We start from the raw sequence: 16,285 nt of genomic DNA, 5'->3' as shown, positions 1-16,285 counted from the left end.
GACAGATGATGGGCCCTCAAATATTTGAATATCTGAATGCTTAGAGACAAAATCTGGAGCTAGGTTGCAAATTCATTTCCAGATATTACAACACTTGGCCATGTATCTCTACTCATATTATGACGGATGTAAATGCAAACCAGAGACCAAGCACTACTAAGTAAAATAAAGGAGGTTTGTGTATAGGTTGAATTAGAGAAACAGAGATGCTTCTAATAAAAGGAATAATTATGTTCATAGGAACCAAGAAAGTTCTTCTTAGAGTGGAATTAAATTGCTGTAAGGCTAAGGGTATTGATCTCTGTGACACCAAAGTATGGAATTACACTAATTATACTATGCCATACACTGTTAGAACCTTCTGAGAAATGGTAATATTCTTCAAGTAAAGGTTTCACAATCTTGGAGGGAACATTTTTTTGTTTGCTTGTTTCCCTTTCTTAGCTCCAAAAATTTGGAAGACATTTTTCTTCAAAATAAATCAACATTACGCTGATGTTGTCCTAAAGGGCAGAAATCACAACACATCTACAATACATTATTAATGCGGATGTGATATAAATAGCAGACTTCAGAAGGAAGATGTTATCGATCACTACAGTGTATGCAAAGAGCTGTAAAGGAAATCTGAAAAACTACTTTACAGAAATACTCGTTTTTAATTTAAAAAGTCAACTTTGTCTTTTTTTAAACTAGACGCATGTTACTGCTTCCATAATACGAAATCCAGGTAATGTGGACGATTTCTGACAACAATGAGAAGAGCCACGTAAACTGTAAGACATATGTTGGAAGGTATCAGTGAGCTAAGACAGTGAAAAACCACTAGGCCAGGACACGGGGAGGAAAAGAGGCCCTGAGAGGTAAGCTTGGTATCTGAAGCCATTTTTTGCCGAGGAACATTTGCTGATTCCAGAGAAAACAGCTGGGATGCCAAAGAGCACTTCTGACAGCCTGAGGGGATGGCGAGACAGGAATTGGTATCCGGCTTTCCATGTGGCAGTGGGGATTCCTGGTGAATCTGCCCTGTTTTGCTTTGGCAATGGGCTATTCCCCAGGAGAGAGGTGAACAGGAAGAAAACAAATCCTTGCAGTGCTCTGGCCAGGCTTCAAATATTTCATTTTTGAAACTGGATCGAGGTCAAGAAGCACATATTACTTCTGTCTTAAATTTCAGAACTAAAACAAACCAAAAGTCATTTGAACTAAAAGAAAGTGTGTTTGTAACATGTCCCATATTTGACTAAATACAAAATGCTCTAATTAAGGAAGAATACAGTCTGTGTGTGAGTAGCAAAAGGAAAATATCTTATCCCATGAATCCTAAAAGAATTCTATTTCCTACAGTGAAAACCTCAGAGACTAATACTACTCATACGTCTTACAAACTGAAGTTCACAGTTCATCAAATTATTCCAGATTTTTATAACTCTGACCATTAATACAAATAATTTCACTCAAAACTGAATCTCAGATTGAAAAAATATGAACAGTAACTCAAGCAACTGTTCACTCAAAACATTCAAAGCATGGTTGGGCGGAACTGAAGAAATAAGGTTTCACTGACGATTTTCATCCCAAAGATTTCCTTCATCTTCTAACATCTTGACGTTTGGTAAAAAAAGAAACACAAAAAATAAAGTCACTTTTAGATATTAAAGTGTCACTGCTTATACTGTGAGCCTTACAGAAATAGCTCAAAGTTTAGCAAAAACAGGAGCAGGACTGAAGCAATGTTTCTGTGGCTATCAAATCAACTATTTGAAAAAATTGAAACAGTATTAAAAAATTTGAACTTTTCAAACTTTATTAGTATTAAAAGCTACTTGATTTTTATGTCATGCTTTGCTCTTTTTCCTATACTTGAATATTTAAGCATCCTAAGGCAGTGATCTACATTAAACATTAACTATCCACTTCCTAATATTCATTTCTATATTTAGTATCTGGTTTCCAGTTATAATATTCTAAATAAACTCGTGCAAGACTGAGAGGAACTTTAGGAAATGAGACTTTTAACCTCTAACTTTGGAAGGTTTCCCAGATAAGGTTTTAACTGCTGTAATCACAGAGGGCAGTAACAGAATGTACACCTCCCCTTTAACCCATCCTCAACAGGAAGGGAAGGGAAGAAGATGGGGAGGGGTGGGAGAAAAGCTAAACAGGGAAACAAGCCAGTAGTCCTTCACAGTGACCCAAAAACCAAAGGATGAGATCACAACCTATGTTTCCCTAAGCCACTTTAGTTGTTCTGCCTCCCTTTCTGTTCTGAACATTCTCACTTAAAATAATGACCCAAATATAAAAACAGATTGGGAGTTCAGACTAAACAACTAGACCACTGGGTAATATTTTAGTATTCTCTCTAGATTGAAAATCTCTTAAACACTGAGAACAAATTATTAGTCCATAATGTTTGAAAGCGATGTTTGAAGGATTTTATAGCATGGGTTTTGATAAAGCCTTTTTAAGTTGATACCTTGACAGCCACAATTCACAAATTTCACTTGTGTCCCAAGGGTCTACCCAAATTCCCTTGAGGGAATTGTCATCAGTAATACTTACGCAGATCTGCCTTCCACATCTAGTTTGCCTGGATTGGTGCCCTTTTTAGCAAGGATTGAGGAAACTTTTTCTACATCTCCCCTCTCCGCCGCTTTCATCAATCGGTCATCATATTTGTTCCAATCTGCTGCATGCTACAAAAAGGAAAAACATATATAAACATGGCCTACTCTCTATACTATATTTAAGACTTTCTCAAGAAGGAAGGAAAAGAGAACGGAGAGCAGTACTGCATAAAACATCACTCAATCTCCACTGCATCCCACATTTCATGAGAAGAGCCTCTCCAAAGAACATGACCTTCAAGAAATATTTTAAGGTCTAATTTTGAGAAAAAGCACGTTTCTCATGTTCTCTGTTTTCTTTGCCTTCAGAACAAAGAAATTAGTAATTGTTGAACACCAATCTGTGCCAGGCGGGAATCAACCAAACAACCCCAGTGAACTAAAATCATCATCCCCATTTAACAGATGGGAAAAGTCAAGACTCCAGGGATGTTAAAAGACCTCAGCAGCCAAACCCAACCAAAACTTCTCATGATTTCCAAAATCAGTGTGCTTTCCAGTGATTTCCAAAATCAGTTCTCCTAGTCTCTACCTCCTGCTTTCATATTTGGCTCTGGTCACCTATCTTCCAAGACCTTAGATGCAATGGAATTCTGTACACATTTTAAGACATCCACAGACTCACACAGCCTGCTTAAAAAGTACTGTTGGAAATATATTTATGGAGGCAAATTAGACACTTACCTACATTCACATATACTCTGTCTCTGTCTCAACAGAGGAAGCAATTCATTAATCTTATACACTAGGATAAAAAGAAACCTCTACATAGAAAAAACAAAGACTCTAAAGTATTAACTATTTTAAAATCCTAAGACAATAGGATTTCAGGTGACTTTCATTTTCTTCCTTCTTTTTTACTTTCAACATATATTGGTTTTGTTTAAAAAAGATTTTTGGTTTTAATAAAAACTCAGTACATGTTTTAAGAGGAAGATCAAAGGCAATTTTTTAAATAGGAGGATGTACCACATAATATATATTTTAATTGTATCAAGGTTATTTTTAACTTTGGAGAAAACATATGCAAGACATTTTAAGGCCAATAACTTGGATTTTTTTCTTAGTAGGCGGAAATGTAGAACCCAGAACTAAAATACACACTATTTAACCATGTTAAGGTTTTAGCCTTTTAAAATATATGTAAACTTATTGCTAAATTCTGTACTAAGCCCAGTACTATTTCTAGAACAAAGAAAGATGTACCTATTTTTCACTGAAACTTACAAAGCAATTCTTGTGTCCACAAATAGCAAAACAAACCTCTGAGGGAGAAAAGAAATGAATCTGTTATATGAAGCATATCCTCTGTCTGATCAGTGGGATTAACTTTCTATTACCTCTCCCCTTCAAACAGCAACACAAAACACCAACTTTCTAGCTAAGTAAGCAGTGTCTTCATTAAATACTTGAAGTGAAAATAAGTATGAAAATTGAATATGAAAAAAGATAGATACATTAAAATTTTAACCTACTTCTGAAAAGCAATGTTCCCATGGAATCCGGTTCAAATACCTACAAAGACTTCAGCATCCGTTGTCTCCAAATTAGTTAAATTTGGAGATGAGCCCACTTCATTCTAACTTGAAAAGCTCAAATTGTCAGCATGGAGACTAGGCCTATTTACTGGCTCAAAGACTCAACTACATTTGAGGCATCCCCCCTTCTTTAGCTTTAAAACAAAACAGTTTACAGACTCTAAATTGGGGAGTGGCTAGAAGCAGGCTTAAGATAAGACTTAGGTTTTCAAATGCCTTAGGGATTAAGTCCTGTTTAACACAGAGATACTTGCTTGAAATTGATTAGTTTATCCTTGCAGTTAAAACCACCTCAACTTTATTTCCAAGTAAAACGCCAGCTGGAGAAAGGAGCTCTCTAAAACAAGGGGAAAAAAACCTGTAAAAGCCTAAAGCAAGGCTTTTAAAAAGATAATTAAACATGATCCAAGTCTCATATTATCATGGGATTTTTCAGTTCTACTTCACCAAGCACCGTTTTCCATTCCTGTCCACTGTCAGTTAACAGAAATACTGCTCAATTACTAAGATTCTATTGTGTGCTTTCTAAAACCCCAGAAAAAGAAACAAGAACTGTTGTTTGCTATCACTAACCCCAATCTGCTGCTCATCAAATACATCAGAAAGAAGAGAAGGCAGAGAGACTAAAATTAATTAAACAGCAGTACATTTTACAAAAATACAGCTCGGAAAGCCCAATCGCAAGTCCTTCATGACACTAGACAGCAGGGATACCTACTCTGTTCTTGGGAGCACAAGAAAACCAACAGTTCATCATAGACAGGATTTAGTCTCTGGTTGCGAGCAGCAAACTACTGGGCATTAAGTTACAAAGCTCTGTGGCTCACAAAGCACGCCCTCAAACTCCTAACCAGTGACTCCGTCCCTCGTTTTACAAATCTTCCTGTTCCACAATCTTCATGCTGGGCTACACTTAGCTTGGATCTCTAGCGATATTTTCTTCGTCTTCAGGATCCTTCTCCGCCTTCATAACGTTTGAAGATTATCTTCCTTATGGAGCAGCCCCAAGTCAGGTACTGTAACTCCTCTGATTTCTTAATGTTTAGAAGCTGTCTTTCTCTGAAGCTGTCCCCCTCACGGACTCCACTGGAAAAGCTGACCAGCCCTCTACATCCTGCTGCCTCAACACTGCAACACAGAGGCTGCTGTGCATGACAAAAGCGTCCACCTCCGAATCCTCCCGTAAACAGTGCGGAGACAGCCTCCCATTGGTCAGGTTCTATTTCAGATTCCATAGGCCTTGACAGCTGAGTGATAGAGAGGGGCAGCTAAGAATATACTGTAAACGCATGCTTCTCCTCTGAGTAATAGATTTCAGGTCTACAGGAGACAAACGACTCAGAACACATTGTAAAACGTGCTTCTTATACATCGAGTGACGTTATGACAATACTGTTAAGAGGCAAATTTGCCTATTCCACAAGACGGTGTTTAAAACCAGTTTCAGTCTTAGGATCTATCATGAAGTTATAATTGCTTTGATAAACAGAATATAAAATGCTATTTTAAGCAAATGTGTCATACCCTAATTTAAGCACACACACGCACACACACACACAGAGTAATGTTTTCAAATTTTCTCCATTTTCCTTCATAGTCCTATCAGGCTCGCTGCATACAACCAGGTTTCAGTTTACAACCGCTGCCAGTCTGTCTCCTAACATGAGAAATGAGAAGAGCCAGAGGCACTGCCAAGACACTAAGTAGACTGTGTTATGATGAATACTTTCAACAAATTTTAAATTTAACTTACTACTCTTAATTTCTAAGTTTAGCGCCCTGGCTGATATGACAAGTAAATATTTTATCAGTTGAAAATCAAATTATCTGGATTTAGGAATTACAAAAAAAAATAAGCAGATTTTTACTAAAGGAGGCAAATGCATATTGAACACTGGGCCAGACTGTAAATACAACTCCATTTGGGGACAAAGCAGACCACTTCTCTACATTCTTTATGACGTTCAACAATACTTGTACCAAAGTTCCTTCCATTATCAAGGAAAACAACAAACATCTGTGAGTTCCAGGCTGTTTCTTACCTTCTGTTACCATGGTAGCATGACAGTAATTTATACTTCCTCCAAAAAGACAAATTTGGGAAAACTGTTTCATGGCAATGCAAAACATTCCAACACAAGTGTTTATAGGAAGGAGGTTAACTGCTATACTATATAGATCATGCCGCCAGTTAAAAACTGTTATGAACTTCATCCACTTCAATCCACTTCCTACTAACTTTATAATATTAGGCACATATTCTAATTATAAAATATGTAAGTTCATACACCATAATGTATTGAGACAATTATTTTTTTTCCCCAAATCACATTAGACATCACAATGGAGTCTTGGCTAGACCTTAAGACTCCACTCTATTTCACTCTTCTACAGAGGAAATCTGGGATGAAACTTGGGCCCTGTCCTTAGGTTAACAAAGCAAGCACATTCTATCTAGAAATAGGACTGCAAAGGAAATAAAAAGGAGGAAATCTGTAACAAGTAATAAAAACATGTAAGCAACTGTCCATGTTAAGCTTCAGGAAGACAGGATTTATGTGCCCTCCTCTACTGTCGTCCTCCTGAGCCTCTCCATTCTCTGTCACAAACTCCTGTTCCTACTCTCACACCCTCCTTGCTAGCTATTTCTGAAAAGCTCGAAGTCCCATTTTACTGTCCCCCTGCCTACAGATTCTTCTCTCACTTTCTAAAAAGACATTTCCTCAGGAGGCTTCCCAAACCTCATATCTAAACAACCCTAGCCTTACTCTACTCCTACCACTTTTTTTAAACTCCACACCCCACATGGGCTTGAACTCATGACCCCAAGATCAAGAACTGCATGCTCTACTGACTGAGCCAGCAAGGTGCCCCTGGTCCTACCACTCTTAACCTTCTTGCCCTGTTTTACTTCTCTTCATAATACCCATCAGTATCTGCCATCGTATCATGTTTATTTACCAGCTTACTGCTTATGTCTGCTTTTTGCTTCAAAAAGAATCAAAACAATCAGAGGGCTGACTGAATTCAACAGCACATTATAGAGGGGAGACAAGATGGCGGGGAAGTAGGAGGAGGCGCCATTTCAACCTGTACCCTAAAGTGAGCTGATTACCCACCAAAAAACTCCAATCACCCATGAAATCAGCCTGAGATCAGAATTATACACGTCTGGATCTCTACGGGGGCAGAAGATGCCAGTGGGCAGGTAAAGCGGAGTGGGAACATCGGACTGATATCGGAAGATAAACAAAAGGGGGAGGGAGCCACGAGAGGCGATCCATAGGAAAGCAATACTCCAATACAAGAGTGCCCTGCGTCTGGGGACCAGCATTAACTTGGAGTCTGGCTGAAAGCACTCAAAAAGAGCAAAAAATCGCAAGGGGAAATTGTGGGAATCGGGGCAGTTAGGGGCTTAAGTCCCCGGACCCAGGACAGCCACCCCTGGAGCTGAGCCAGAGAGAGTGCAGTGGAGAAACCAGGTCTTGGTCCCTGAACTGCCAGAGTGCCTAAGAGATCGTTGGGTCTAGTGAGGGGCTGGGAGCCTCGCCAGACAGCAGAAGCATAGCCTTTTTGCAGTCTCCACACGCGTGCCATGCAGTGCTATCAGAGCCTGAGAAGCACGTGCCCCACACCCTCCCCTGAGAGAGGTGCGCACAGGCGCCAGCCCAGCGCCCTCGGACCCAGGAAGACCAGGCACTCCCAGACCAGGCCAGTGGGAAAATCTCAGTGTGCCATCGCTGCTTGGAACCTCTCTGGAGGTCCAGAGCTGCCCAGACAGCCACCACTGTTGTGGTTTTGGGTACAAGCAGGAGTTCCTGCGTCTCCAGGGACCGTCACTAGAAACGTGCTCTCCCAGCGAGGTGAGTTCTCCAAGGGTGAACTTAAGTGCTTGCAGCACCTAAAGGGGAACAGACTGAGGCTTCTCTCTGAGAGGGAGGTCGGGGTGCAGTTTGCTTTCCTCTAAATAGCACATTATAAGGATTATACACCATGACCAAGTGGGGTTTATTCCTGGAATGCAAGGATGGTTCAACGTATGAAAACTGATTAATGTAATACACCGCATTAACAGAATTAAGGACAGAAACCACATGAGCATCTCATTTGATGCTGAAAGAGCATTAGATAAGATTCAAACATCTTTCATGATAAAAACATTCAACAAACTGGAAATAGAAGGAAACCACTTGAACATATAAGGGCCATATATGAAAAGCCCATATATGGGCTTTAAAAAGCCATATATGAAAAGCTGACAACTTAGTGGTGAAAGAAGCAAGCTTTTCCTCTAAGATCAGCTTTTCCCATTCTCACCACATTTATTCACAGTTTTGGAAGTCCCAGCCAGAGCACTTAGGCAAAACAAAAAAGGAAATTTTATAAAAACTAGAAAGAAAGAAGTAAAATTATCTCTGTTTGTAGATGACATGATCTTGTATGTAAAAACACCCAAAAAAATTTCCACAAGAAAAAGAATTGTTAGAATAAACAAATTCAGCAAAGTTTCAAGATACAAAATCAACACACAGAAAATCAACTGTGTTCCTATGACTAAAAGTGAACAACCCAAAAACGAAATTAAGATAACATTTCCACTTAGAGTAACATTAAAAAGAATACAATAATTTGAGGCACATGGGTGGTACAGTTGGTTAAGCTTCTGCCTTTGGCTCAGGTCATGATCCCAGAGTCCTGGGATTGAGCCCCACAACTGGCTCCCAGCTCAGCAGGGAGCCTGCTTCTCCTTTTCCCTCTGTCACTCCCTGCTTGTGCACTCTCATGTGCTCTCTCTCTCTGAATAAATAAAAATATTTTTAAAAATACAATCATTAAAAACAAACAATCAAGGAGGTGAAAGATCTGTACACTGAAAACTACAAAACATTGCTGAAAGAAACTAGAGAATGCACATATAAATGGAAAGGTAGTGTTCGTGGCTTGTAAGACTTCATACTGTTAAGATATCAAAACTACCCAGAGCAATCTACAGATTAAATATAATCCCTGGCAAAATTCCAATGCCTTTGTTTTTTTGTTTTGTTTTGTTTTGTTTTGTTTTGCAGAAACAGAAAACATCTTAAAATTCATATGAATCTCAAGGGAACTCAAATAGCCAAACAATCTTGAAAAAGAAAACCGAAATTGGAGGTCTCATACTAATGATTTCAAAACATATTATAAAGCTACAGTAATCAAAACAAGTGCCGTACTGGGATAAAGACAGATACATAGACCAATGAAACAAAATAGAGAACTATTGAAATAAACCCTCATGTATGTTGTCGAATGATCTTCAAGGTTGTAAGGCTACTCACTGGGGAAAAGAGAGTTTCTTCAACTAATGGTGCCGGGGAAACTGGATATCCACATGCAAAATAATGAAGTTAGGCCCCTTATCTTACACCATATACAAAAATTAACTTAAAATGATTAAGACCTAAATTTAAGATGTGACCACAAAGCTGTTAAAAGAAATTATAGAGAGGAAACTTCATGACACTGGATTTGACAATGATTTTTTAACATAGGACACCAAAAGCAAAATCAGACAGACAAATGGGATTACACTGAACTTAAAAACTTCTGTACATCAAAACAAAAACTTCTGTACACCAAAGGACACAACCAATAAATTAGTGCAAGGGCGAACTATGGAATGGGAGAAAATATTTGCAAATTATGTTACATACAGGGCTAATACGCAGAGTATATGAAGAACCCTTATAACTCAGTAACAAAGAAACAAATAACCCAATTAAAAATTGCCAAATGACTTGAATAGACATTTCCCCAAGGATAATACACAGATGACCAACAAGCATACAAAAAGATGCTCAACATGAGTAATCATTAAGGAAATGCAAATCAAAATCATGAGCTATCACTTCACATTCATTAGAATGACTATCAAAAAACAGAAAACAGTAAGTGTTGACAAAAATGTGGAGAAAGTGGGGCCCCTGTGCACTGTTGGTGGGAACGAAAAATGGTGTAGCTACAACAGAAAACAGGATGGCATTTCCTCAAAAAGTTTTAAAAAATTTAAAATGGAACTAGTACATGATTAATGCAAAGTCTCAGAGAGGGATCTGTCCAGTGATGTTCACAACAGCATTATTCACAATAGACAAGATGTGGAAGTAACACAAATGTCTGCTGATGAATGAAAAGATAAACAAAATGTGATATACACATGCAATGGAACATTATTCAGCTATAAAATGGAAGGAAATCCTGTCACATGCTATGATATGGATGAATCATGAGGATATTATGCTAAATGAAACAGACCAGTCCCCCAAAAGACAAATACTGTATAGTTTCACTTACATGAGGTATCTGAAATAGTCAAATCATAATGTGGTAAAATAAAGGAAGTAAAATGGTGATAACCAGGAGCTGGAGGAAGAAGGAAGTGAAGAGTTATTGTTTAATGGAAATAGCTTTTCAGATTTGCAAGATGAAAAAATTCTGGAGACCAATTACACAATAATGTGAATATACTTAACACTACAGAACTATACACTTGAAAGTGGGTGAAATGGTAAACTGTACCTGTTTTTTAGCACAATTAAAAATAGAAATAATAAAATGAAAGAAATGTAATCTCTCACAATAACATAATTAATATCATTTTTTAAAAAGGCAGTGAGGGGGGTACGCCTGGGTGGCTCAGTTGGTTGGACGGCTGCCTTCGGCTCAGGTCATGATCCCGGAGTCCCGGGATCGAGTCCCGCATCGGGCTCCCAGCTCCATAGGGAGTCTGCTTCTCCCTCTGACCTTCTCCTCGCTCATGCTCTCTCTCACTGTCTCTCTCTCTCAAATAATAAATAAAATCTTAAAAAAAAAAAAAAAAAAGGCAGTGAGGGGGGCGCCTGGGTGGCTCAGTGAGTTAAGCCTCTGCCTTCAGCTCAGGTCATGGTCTCAGAGTCCTGGGATCGAGCCCCACATCGGGCTCTCTGCTCCGCTGAGAGCCTGTTTCCTCCTCTCTCTCTGACTACTTGTGATCTCTGTCTGTCAAATAAATAAATAAAATCTTTAAAAAAAAAAAAAAAAGGCAGTGAGGGTATAGACCAAACAAGATTAGCTATAGCTTGACTGTTCCAGCTGAGTTATAGGTTCATCTGGATTCATTATAGTAAGTTATTCTCTCAACTTCTATATATTTCACACACTTGATACAGGGTCTGATAAATCTGGTTGGCGTATAAATTTGTAATCTATATTACATTATATTGCTTAAACACCAATGCCCTTTGCAGACTCATTGATATGGCAGGAAATGCAGCACATCCTCTCTGGATTAAAACTATTAACATTTTAACATACTTTAATGACTCCACAGGCATATGCTAACAAGATAAGCCCTGTGATATCAAATGGAAGCATTCTAAAAAGAAGCAATAAGTTTTTTAAGGAGCACTAATGTTTATTGGATATTACAATAAATACCCTTCTAAAATCAGGGACTGCATGCAGTCTTTTGAAAAAAAAAAAAAAAAGATATTCATCAAACTCAGAACACAGAAAGCCAAAGTATATACAGTAAATGTAAAAATACAGCTGTTTCTAGAGAATACACAGGACATTCTAACAGAAGTAGTTATTTTGCTTTCTAGACCTAATGGGATGGTAACTTTAAACTCCAAATCAACATAAAGGAAGTCACTTAAAAGTTTTGATAATGACTCCCTCATATTAATATCAATTGTAAATTCATACCTTTTTTGAAAATTATAAAATGTTTAAAATGCTATAAAAGTAATACACTTCCAGTGTAGCAAATATATAATACACTTCAGTTTGTATGTTAAAATACAGAACGTATAATTCCACCATGCAGAAAGACCATTATTTAAAATGCTGTATATTAATCTCTAATCTCTATTCTATAGAAGATCTAATCAAGATTTGTCTTAAACCTACATTGAGTCCAATAGTTGCCTCATTGACTCAATATTTAGGATAGAAGGTCTCCTGAGAAGAAATTTATAGATGTTAATAATCAAGGAGACTTTAAAATATATGCAAATCCACATAAAATACTTATATTTAAGAGGTAGACTCGATAGATTACAGTCAAAATGACTGATGGCCCATTTTAACCTAAAGGCAACTTTTTATTGATTATTCCAAAGAGAAATATACAGGATAACAGTAAAACTTTCAAAGAAAATTGTTTAAAACCAAGAGGAGTCAAAATATCTAATTATTTAACAAAAATACTTAATAATTTTGGTGTCATGGACCCCTTTAAGAATCTGATGGAAGCAATGAATCCTTCTTTAATTATATATAAACACATACTTGGAAAAATTCACATTTATTTTCAGAGTTCACTGATCTCCCTACAAATATGGAGTCCATGAACCCCAAAATAAAAAGCCCATAACATAAAAAGAAGTAGCAAGATATTGTTGTCTTTTATACGGTTTATAAAACAAGTACTGGAGAACTGCCAGAGGACTGGATAATTTAGTTGTTCAGTAAAAATTTACTGAGCATCTATGCAGAAAGGGATCCTCCTGAAATCTGATCGTATTCTAAACTGCAGTAATGCATCAAACAAAGCCATGATCTATCTAGTTATATAAGACAGAAATCTAGAAATCAGTCTTAATACCTTCCATCCCCTTGGTCCTCCATCACCAAATCCTGGTGATTTCAATTCCCCATTATTGCTCAAACCCCACAGCTCACTGTCATGTACACCATTATTATCCTACTTCAAGTTAGCAGCATTTCTCACCAGGACGACCACAGTGTTGAACGGCTCTGGCCATATTCATTCTAACCCTTCTCTATATTCTCTACACTGTAGCCAGAGTGGCTTTTCTGAAATGTAAACCTAGTCATACCAGTACCACTAGCACTCCCTTCCATGTACACTGTCCCACCCCACTTTATATGCTTCAGCACTTTTCTATTCTTGTAGGACAAAGACAAAATTCCTTAATGGAGTCTATGACTTCCTGAGCAGTGTTGCCCCTACAAATCTCTTCAGCCTCATCACATGAAAACATGAACACTGTTTCTCATGTTGTAAATGCAGATACTGAATCACTACTCCTAGTGAAATTTTGTCCATTATAATTAGTTGCAAAATAATTCGAGAATCCTATTATTACAACCTCTTGTCCAGTGCTTTCCATTAATTATGTCGTTTCCACTTCTCTAATCACCTGAAAATAAATTTTTGATGTAAAAATGCAAGTGTATTTTATTTTTTTTTGAAAGATTTTATTTATTTATTTGACAGAGAGAGATTACAAGTAGGCAGAGAGAGAGAGAGGAGGAAGCAGGCTCCCCGCCGAGCAGAGAGCCCGATGCGGGACTCGATCCCAGGACCCTGAGATCATGACCTGAGCCGAAGGCAGCGGCCCAACCCACTGAGCCACCCAGGCGCCCTGCAAGTGTATTTTAAACATAGGTTTAGATGTCCTTCATAGCAAAAAATAAAAAAATAAAAAGGATGAAAAATTCCACATTTGCATATCTAAACTTTTAGAAGCACCCACTACATGTCATGAATGGCACAAGGGATACAGCAGTGAATAAGCCAGCCTAAGTCTCTTTTTTTAAAAAAACACTTTATCAAAGCATGACTGAAGTGCAAAAAGCTCTACATATTTAATGCATAAACTCAGTGAGTTTGAGGATAAGTATACACCCGTAAAACCATCACAACCATCAAAGCCTTAAACTACCAGAGGCTCTCTTCTAATGGAATTTGATGTTCTAATAGGATAAGATAAGGTAAGCAATTAAGGAAACCCAGAAAGTATCCGGTGAGAACAGAGGGGGAGATATGATGGAATGCTGGCGATTGATTAGAGTGGATAGACTGGTAACCCCAAAGTTGTGAGAAGGTGATACTGATGACGGGATTCAAATAAAAAGTAGCAGCCGGCCTGTGAGAATTTCCATCTCAGATGGAGGCATCAACTAGTGAAAGCAGTTTAGCATATTTGGAAGAAGGCCAACATAGTTGACATATAATGAGTACAAAGGATCACAGAATGAGATGAGGGAGGTGAGGGCAGGTACCACCAAACTTAAATGTAGGTTTCCCCACGTGTCTTACACATTTTTCAAAAGACCATTCTTTTTCATAGGGATCTTCTGGCCACTTTAGAATCAAGACTAAAAAGAAAAATTCATCCCAGCTTACTATTTTTTTTTCACTTCCAAGAATTTAAAAATAACCAGCTAAATCTCAACTAGCCTTGAAATGTTTATAAGATTAATCAATTATTTTAACATCATAGATATTAAAATCCACCTCGCCCACATCAGAGCTAGAGAGCTGAACAAACCTGGCAATGAACTACACTAAAAAATCCACCATAAAAGGAATGACAGCACCTCCAAAAATAGGATTTCACAATCACATCTACAAGATAAGTCTCCTCAAATAAAAAAAACATAGGGGCAACTAAATAAAGTCTTCTCCAGTTGGAAAAAAAAATCCTAAATATAAACTAAACAACATGTACGTTTAGGCAAACTGCCCGAAATACCTAATTGAACCAATGAACAGGCACTGATAGTACTCTACAATTATCAACAATCCCGGTTACTAAACCCAAGACAAGCTCTGCCGCAGCTGAAAACTGAGCAAACAGCAGAAAGCAAAGCTCACAAAGCATAAACATTCCTTACAGATTAGGCTGCACAATTAAGAACTGTTCTACAGTTCATTGGATTGGTGATAATTAAAAATATTTCCCTCATTCCATGTGGTCCAAAGGTTATTTATCACCCACCCCCGCCTTATATAACCTGCAAATTAGAGCTTACGTAATAGAAGAAGCAAAGAATGTTAAAATAAACCAGAAAAACAAAAGCTGTACATCCATCCAGCATCTCTATCCCTGGCCCCTCTCTCTTCCCTTTCTCATTTTTCTTTAATCTTTATTTAATTATGCCCCATCCGCTTTTCTTTCTCTCTCAAGCCTGCCACTGCACCACTGGAAGTATGTACTTAGGACTCAGTGAAACAAATAAGGGAAAGGGAAAATTATAAGCCATTGAGCACATTTCTGACCAAGACAGTAACAAGCGAAATCTTTCTTTAATGGAATTTCTCTCATAAAAATACCATGGAGACCAAAAAGGTAGTAATAATGTTATTATTACTATTTAAATAATAAATCTAACATCTTCAGAACTGAAGGTGGGTATGAAATCTGAAGGGGAAAAAAATCTTTGAAGAACTGGAGAAGAAAGATTTAGCAAGCACTGCTTTGATAAGATTTCTTGACCACCAGGTTTGGGCCTATTCTAGTCTGCTGTATAAATACCCCTCCCTATTGCAGGGGTTCCTTAACAAATTCCTCTAACAAGTTCCTATAACAAATGTCCCTTTACTAAACTTGTCTAGGCACCCAAAAGAGTTTATGACAAATACAGACAGGATATCACCTCTCTGATTTTATTAAGTATCATTCATTTTGTAATATCATTTATTTTACCCTCCCTCACTAGCAGAAGCATTAAATTCCAAATAAATGCAGATCTTAAACACAATAAATGATGTTTATCATACAAGAATAGAGCTTTCAAGCTGCAGAAGTAGATTTAAAATGTTAACCAAGTGGTTATTTGGGAAAAGTAAACTTTGTCCCTAGACAATGTTATAGAAAAATGTATTCAAATTAGAGTTCTTTAAGTGCCTAAGTGCCGGGAGTGAAATTATTTAAATATAAGGTTTATTAGGAAGGTCTATTATGACTCCTACCCAAACCTACACACAACCAATGATCAGAGTAATACTTCTGGTGAGTTTTAACAAATGTTTTCACCAATGTCTGATAGATTATATATATATATATATATATATATACACATATATATATATATATATATATCTGTCCTGTTTTGAGATAAATATATATATTTTTGAGATAAATATATATTTTTTTTTCTCTCAAAACAGGACAGATTTAGAAAGCATTCTGTGTTTATTCCTAACAAAGTCAAGAGCAAAACAGATACACTTATAAAAAAGCCTCTCATGAGATTTGACCGCAATGAAAAATAAGAGCTATTTTTTTGTTCACTTGGCTATTTTTTTCTTGGCTTTGTAAGGAAACATTAGCTAAACAAAAATAT

General features: G+C 37.4%; 1 protein-coding gene across 2 annotated transcripts in view; it reads right to left on the bottom strand.

Moving 5' to 3' along the window:
• The window catches only part of UACA (uveal autoantigen with coiled-coil domains and ankyrin repeats), an 88,479-nt gene that overhangs the window by 38,984 nt on the left and 33,210 nt on the right, over nucleotides 1-16,285 (bottom strand). Inside the window, exons 1-2 of one of the 2 annotated variants that reach the window (XM_082735630.1) lie at nucleotides 4,887-5,218; nucleotides 2,566-2,699 (exon numbers count right to left, since the gene is read on the bottom strand). In XM_082735630.1, the coding sequence (XP_082591756.1) occupies nucleotides 2,566-2,699; nucleotides 4,887-4,925 (173 nt within the window). In that variant the 5' untranslated portion in view covers nucleotides 4,926-5,218. Of the gene's footprint in view, nucleotides 1-2,565; nucleotides 2,700-4,886; nucleotides 5,219-16,285 lie in introns of those variants that run through there. The other variant, XM_082735629.1, reaches the window with a different exon arrangement.

This window comes from Mustela nivalis (genome assembly GCF_964662115.1).
Source record: "Mustela nivalis genome assembly, chromosome: 6".
In the NCBI taxonomy this organism is placed as follows: Eukaryota; Metazoa; Chordata; class Mammalia; order Carnivora; family Mustelidae; genus Mustela; species Mustela nivalis.
The sequence above is the reverse complement of the archived record's forward strand: the minus strand, read 5'-3'. Positions and strand labels throughout refer to the sequence as shown.